Source organism: Solea solea, chromosome 4 (genome assembly GCF_958295425.1).
Source record: "Solea solea chromosome 4, fSolSol10.1, whole genome shotgun sequence".
NCBI classification, from domain to species: domain Eukaryota; kingdom Metazoa; phylum Chordata; class Actinopteri; order Pleuronectiformes; family Soleidae; genus Solea; species Solea solea.
Genome location: NC_081137.1, coordinates 9,865,355 through 9,872,929, shown reverse-complemented (window position 1 = coordinate 9,872,929; position 7,575 = coordinate 9,865,355). Strand labels below are relative to the sequence as shown.

Here is a 7,575-nt window from a genome sequence, read left to right as displayed (position 1 = left end):
CAGCCCCCACCTGTCAGTGGATTACAAACTTCCTCACAGACAGGAGCCAGCAGGTGAGACTGGGGAAAATTACTTCCAGCACCCGGACAATCAGCACTGGCGCCCCCCAGGGATGTGTGCTCTCCCCACTGCTCTTCTCCCTTTACACTAACGACTGCACCTCGAGTGACCCATCTGTCAAACACCTGAAGTTTGCAGACGACACAACGGTCATCGGCCTCACCCGAGACGGCGACGAGTCTGCATACAGACGGGAGGTGGAACAACTGGTCCTCTGGTGTGGTCAGAACAACCTGGAGCTGAACACGCTCAAAACTGTGGAGATGACAGTGGACTTCAGGAGTAACTCCCCTGCTCTGCCCCCCCCCCCCCCTCACCATCCTCAATAACACTGTGTCTGCTGTGGAAACCTTCAGGTTTCTAGGATCCACCATCTCCCATGACCTAAAGTGGGCACCAAACATTGACTCCATAGTCAAAAAGGCCCAGCAGAGGCTGGTGATCCAGTTCTACACAGCAATAGTCCAGTCTGTTCTCTGCACCTCCATCAACTCCATTGGTTTGGATCAGCCACCAAACAGGACAGAAACAGATTGAATCGCACCATCAGGACTGCAGAGAGAATCATTGGTGTTAAACTGCCCACCATCCAGGACTTGAACACATCCAGAGTCAAGAAACGGGCAGGTAGTATCTCTGCAGATCCGTCACATGCGGAAACAACCTGTTTGATCTTCTTCCCTCTGGCAGGCGTAACAGAACACTGTACACCAAAACTGCTAGACACAAGAACAGTTTTTTCCCCCAGGCCGTCACACTACTGAACACTTGACCTGTTTATTTATTTATTCACTATTCGCGCCTTATCGTTTATATACATAAATATATATATTTAAAAATAGACCGGACCTCTGGACACCTTATTTATTCACTTTTGTTGAATGTATGTTAAGTTATGTTGATTTTTACGTTTAATGTACAGCGTGTGTTCGAAAAAACCGGAGTCAAATTCCCTGTATGTGTTCACATACTTGGCCAATAAAGCTGATTCTGATGCTGCGCGTCCTCTGTTTCCGGTCGGTGGGGCCCGGCTGAGATATCCTCCCAGCGCCTGCAGTTTTGGGTACTGCTGAACTGCTGCGCGTGCATGTGTGTGTACTGCACATGCTTCCGTTTCGGCAGTGGGGCCAGACGTTCAAGGACCCAGAGTGCTTCTCATTGGCTGATTTGAAGCAAATACCAAAGAGAGACCAAAATCGCCACTCTCTGGAAGTGTCTGTTCTTGTTAACTCTAGTGATTACAGTGGAGCAGTGAACTAACAGTGTGCCTCAGCAGCAGCTGGAACTGTGCAGGCCAAAGAGGAACATGGACTTTCTTAGAAATAACCACGTGAATTGTGTCTTATATTTGTCCCACAAAGGCTTCCGAACTACCTTTTTGTCATTGTTAATCTTCTTTTAAGCTGAGATGGTGTACCATTTTGTAGTAAATCAAAAGGCAGCTCCAAGATGATGTTGTTTCATACAGCCATGTTGCAGCAGCGAAGAAGTTGTGAAATATCTTAAAATGGATATGGACTCAGTTACAATCAGTGTGAAAACACTGTGACACACACAGAAGCTAATCAAAAGGAAAACAGACAGAGAAGGTTAAGTAATAAGCACCACTTTGTAAAAAGTAAAGTAAAAATGCATGCTTATTATTATTATTTATTATCTTGACTGTTACTTTACTGCTGTAACAGTGCACATTTTGCTGTTGTGGGATGAATTAAGAATTATTTTATTTTATTTAATTAATTTAAAAAAGAAAATGTAAGTTGTACTTTAATGCAATACTTTTTCATCTCAATTTACTCTTGTTTGAACAATAAAGATTAAAGAATATATGATAACTGTGTGATTTGTACTGCAGCTGATGATCAATGTCAGCTGAACTGTGAGACCATTTGTCATTAACTGTGAGACATGTCACTGTACAAATACATCCCATAAATTATACGTGAGTATGAGCAGGCAACTACTGCAGTTCAGAAACGGAACAAAGTAAACTGTTGTATTTGAAAATAATGTGTTACTGTCAAGAATAAGGATACATTTAAGAGAAATGAAAACAAAAGTGAGGGCTACTGACTACTTTTGTCTTGTTTGTCCTGGTGCCAGAGTGAACAGGAAGTACATTGACCTAAAACAGGTCTCTGTAATAAATTAACCAAATAACCTTTTTTCCATATAACCTCTGTTTTTCACATAATTTATAGTAACATTTTGTTACAGCAAGGAGTTCCACAGTTCAGTTCAATTGAGGGCCTTTCTATGTGGATGTCAAACAGCCAAAAAAATTGACACTTTAAGAGGTTTTTCAGAATTTCAGAGTCCAGGCCATAACCAGGAGCAATTGGTTACATCATAGTGAAGGAGCAAGGTGTCATGTTCCTTAAGGGGCAGAGGAGCAGGTGTTTCTGGAAAAGCAGGTTATCAATTTGCATTTGTATTTTGGCATCTTATCTCTAAAACAGGAGAACAAGTAGAACAAGTGGCTAGTGCTGTTGCCTCACAGCGAGCAGGTCAGTGGTTGAGATCCTGGTTCGACCGACGGCCTTTCTGTGTGGAGTTTGCATGTTCTCCCATTGTGCACATGGGTTTTCCCTGGGTTCTCTGGTTTCCCCCCACAGTTCAGAAATAATGTCTAAAAGAGCAATGTCTATGGAGTATTTGTACCAAGTTTGGTGCTTGTATCACTATTTGAACGATTGTTTCATTTATCTGCCCCACTATAACAACCTGATCAAAATTTTAAGACCAGCTGAAAAATTGCAAGAATTTACATTTTTCACTGTTGGATCCAAACGGCTGTCCGTAAAGACACGGGACAGTCCTCGGCCCAAATTAAGCTTGTCACTGGTGCCAAATTCTTCTTTTTTTGTTGTCACTGTATTTGCTCCTAATCCTGCCTGGAGCAACAGAGGGAAAGTGTGCAGTATTCTTTTCACTGACCACAGCAAACTCTCCAGTCATATGCTCTCTTTTTCCTTCCTGTCTATCTCCTAAAAATGAAATTATAATTTGAGTGGGGAAAGAGAAAGAAAGAGAGAGCAAGTGAGACAGAGAGAGAGAAGAGTGAGAGTGAGATGTGAGAAAAGTGGACGGGACACAGATTGAAATAAGAGGCCATGAAGGCGTTTTCCTCTTACTTCCTCTGTTGAATGTGGTGAAGTCATATATTTCAGACACGGGTATTTACTGCATTCACTCCTGTCCAGAAGAGCGGGAACACAGACACAAACGCTAACCCACCTCTGCTCACCTGAGACAACAACACAAAGTAAGTCTTATCTCATGACCTCAATCATTAATCTCACTCTTCTCATTTCAGGTTGGGGTTATTTTGGTTTTGTGGAACTTCTGCCCAACTTAGAACTACACAGGAAATACTGTATAATACATTAGACACCACACCCTCTATGTCTGTCTCCTTCTCCCTTGTTCATATTTGATCATGCAAAGACTCAGGCTGACATCTTAGTTTAAGTTTACTTCCATGACCCACAACTGACCCATGGATTCTTGAGTTAATCAGATGTCATTTTTCTACTTGAATATGAACTCAGAACATCAAACTGCCAGTTCAAGACACTGCAGTGAAACATGTGTCTCCCTTATGTGCTGTCACATTTATGGACAAACATAAAGTTTTATGCATAAATGAGTGCTTTGGACTGTGAGGTGGCTTTTAACATGGTGTCGGTTCTTGTTAACTCTAGTGATTACAGTGGAGCAGTGAACTAACTAGAGTTGTCACGATACCAAAATGAGTAACCACGATACTATACCAGACAATGCATCACGGTTCTGTGGCCTTTTTTTAATTATTATTATTATTGTTATTATTATGTTTATGAACTGTAATGTACTTGTACAAGTTATAAATACTTATTAATTACTTATAAGGTTGTTGCATAATAAACAATGTGTATATATATATTTATATATATATATATATATATATATATATATATATACACATATATATGTATGTATATATATAATCATTCGGTTTCCTTTGCACATTAATTTATGTTTAACTAATATAAATAATCAACTTAGGATAACAAATCCACTGTCTTAAAAAAATCAATTTGACAATAATGCTTCTTCTCCAACATAATAAACCATAGGGAACAAAATACAATGAACAGGAACTGATTTCCTGTGAAAACTATATTTGTATACATTTTATATGTGCTTTATACTTTGACATCCTTTAACTCTTCATTCCTCAGCCTGTACACGGAGCATATAGCCTAATATTAGCCAATACTAACCTGGTATTCGACATATAAATCCTATAGCTTGGTGGCCGCGCCTGCACAGTGGACGGCCATCATCTATTGCTTTACCGTCTGTGCCTTGTTTAAAGCCAAAATAGTTCCAAATGTGACTTTTGGAGTTTGGTTTTTCGAGCAAAGTTAGTGGTGCCACTGACGCCAACGCCACGGCAGACTCGCCACTCGGGCCCGGTGCTTCTGCCATGGTGAGTGTGTTGTCTTGTGTTTGTGACTGTAAGCCGTGTGCGCATCTGGGCGAGACAGAACTTAAGCTTGTTGTTTGTTTTGAAGCGAATTTCTATCGAAGCGGAGCTGTCTTCATGGAGTTCGTTCTTGCCGGCAGAAACTAAATAAATAATGAAAATAATGTGTTACTGTCAAGAATAAGGAGACATTAAAGAGAAATAAACACAAAAGTGAGGGCTACTGACTACTTTTGTATTGTTTGTCCTGGTGCCGGAGTGAACAGGAAGTACATTGACCTAAAACAGGTCTCTGTAATAAATTAACCAAATAACCTTTTTTCCATATAACCTCTGCTTTTCACGTAATTTATAGTAACATTTTGTTACAGCAAGGAGTTCCACAGTTCAGTTCAAATGAGGGCCTTTCTATGTGGATGTCAAACAGCCAAAAATCATAGTGAAGGAGCAAGGTGTCATGTTCCTTAAGGGGCAGAGGAGCAGGTGTTTCTGGAAAAGCAGGTTATCAATTTGCATTTGTATTTTGGCATCTTATCTCTAAAACAGGAGAACAAGTAGAACAAGTGGCTAGTGCTGTTGCCTCACAGCGAGCAGGTCAGTGGTTGAGATCCTGGTTCGACCGACGGCCTTTCTGTGTGGAGTTTGTTCAATCAGTTCAATTAAGGGCCTTGCATGTTCTCCACATGTGCACATGGGTTTTCTCTGGGTTCTCTGGTTTCCCCCACAGTCCAGAAATAAGAAATATGCTTGAACAGTTCACCCAGCTATTTACTAACAGGCTCACAGTAAATCAGTCCTGCAGCTGACTGATCGATATTGCTATGCCATCATTTGGACACATGCTTATGAGTGTAGTACAAAAGTCAAAGTGCAGGCCAGTGTGAGGGCTCAAGCAGCAGCTGAATGTTGTTTGGGCATGCTGGGACACCACAGAGGGATTGAGAAAGATATTGTTCAAGAGTTCATGTTTGGATATATACTTCACCCTTGTTATTGTCGCAAACTGGCTCTGAAACAATGTCATGGACAGGAAGACAATTCTCCACAGCTTGATTTGTCACAATATCAACACATATTGTGAAAGACTGCCAAACCTGTGTGTCTTTTTAAGGACATATTTTTGGTCCTCACAACTTTAAAGATCGTTTTGAGGTTTAAGTTAGGGTTAGGTTCAGGGATAGGATTAGGCTTTTAGTTGGGATGATTGTGGTTAGGGTAAGGGGCTAAGGAATGCATATTGTCCTTAGTAACAAGGCTGTACAAGAATGTCTGATTGTTCCAGGTATTACTCATTTTGTGTAATAAATCTGTTTGCAAAGCCACAATATGGGGATGTGTCTTGCTTATGTGGACAAAAATCAAGTCCTGATAACATTAATTATTACATTTTAAGGTTAGGCCAGTAGTTTAAGGTAAGAGCAAGTCTCCATGAAACGAATGTAAGCCAAAATAATGTCTTGTGAAACCATGGAAACCAGATTGTGTGTGTGTGTGTGTGCTATTCTGGCCTTGAGGGGCAGAGCACATAAGTTATGATACATATGAGAAACTGATTTTCGTACATTTTTAACAGATGACACAATCCAATCATACATGTCTTTTACAACATAACTTTGATTCCCTGCCAACAGGATTGACATGTCAAACAGAGGTCAAAACTTTGGTAGGAGCCGTGAGGTTCAGAATAAGATTGATGAGGAATACGACCAAGAACTGGAGGAAAGGCTGGTGGAATGGATCATTTGTCAGTGTGGCTCTGGTGTGGAGCGGCCTGAGCCCGGCATGGTCGGCTTCCGAAAGTGGCTCAAGGACGGATGTGTAAGTGTTTGCCTGAACATAAATATCTCTTAACAGGATTGTAATTTAGATTAGTGTGCTTTAAACTGAGTTTGGAAGGATATGCTCTTTGTTTGTGCATCTAGGTGCTGTGTGAACTCATCAACAGCCTGTCTGGAGCCAACAAGCCCATCAGAGTTATCAAGAGCTCCACTACGCCTTTTAAACAGATGGAGCAAATCTCCTTGTTCCTCCAAGCTGTGGAAAGCTATGGAGTCACTAAAACTGATATGTTCCAGACTGTGGACCTTTATGAAGGTAAGAGCAGGAACAGAACCCATGTATTTTGTTGCAACAGAGACATTTAAGTGACTTGCAGATTTATTGCAGCATATATGAGGAAATGAAGCTGTACTCAGTGGTTGGAAAGTCACAGACTCGTCCGTGTATTTGATCCATCTATTCATTTGAGACTGTGCGTGTGTTCAGGCACAGACATGGCTACTGTCCAGAGGACTCTGTTGACTCTGGGGAGGAAGAGTCTGAATAATGTGAATTACAAAGGAGATCCCAATGTGTTCCTTGTGTGAGTATCAGCATGTCCCTTTTCATGTATGAACCAGTTCAATAAAACAAAGGAGTTCTCATTTTCAGCACTGATGAATGACATTTTTTTTTGATGAGGGTTGTGTGTTTCTCTGTGTGCAGGACGGCACAAGAGAACAGGAGGGATTTCTCAGAGGAACAGCTGAGCCAAGGCAAACATGTCATTGGCCTGCAAATGGGCCCAAATAAAGGAGCATCTCAAGCTGGAATGACAGGCTATGGTCAATCCAGGCAGATTATGAACAACCCCTGAAATAAAAATCAACTCAATTGTCATAGACTTATAACTAGCTTAAGCGAAATAAGCTAGTTAAAGTTTATTATTTCTATATAATAAAACATTTGGTCACTTTTTTTATCTCTCTCTCTCTATTGGTATATTAAGAACTGTCTTTGCAATTTGTTCAACTGTCATAGTTGTTCATCTGAAAATTTTTTAGTAATGAGTAATTTCACTCATATCTGCAGAACAACACAGCTATAAAGCCATGATTTGGTGTATTAGATTGTCTCTCACACCTCTGTTCATTATTTTAGTGCTGGAATCAACTGAAAGTAGCAGCTGCATAAAAAATAATAAAGTTTGATTTAACTGTAAAAAGAAGCCTCCTGTTTGCTGAACAGCATGAACACACCCACAGACACACAAGTAACACACCTTA

The 7,575-nt window shown here is 40.6% G+C and overlaps 1 protein-coding gene across 1 annotated transcript; it reads left to right on the top strand.

Moving 5' to 3' along the window:
- The first annotated feature begins 3,146 nt into the window (after window positions 1-3,146).
- Window positions 3,147-7,357, top strand: LOC131457923 (transgelin-like). Its single transcript, XM_058626457.1, has 5 exons — window positions 3,147-3,325; window positions 6,163-6,349; window positions 6,454-6,625; window positions 6,797-6,893; window positions 7,016-7,357. Exons 2-5 carry the CDS (start codon window positions 6,170-6,172, stop codon window positions 7,164-7,166), a joined length of 600 nt encoding a protein of 199 aa, XP_058482440.1. The 5' UTR covers window positions 3,147-3,325; window positions 6,163-6,169; the 3' UTR covers window positions 7,167-7,357.
- Window positions 7,358-7,575: the final 218 nt, after the last annotated feature.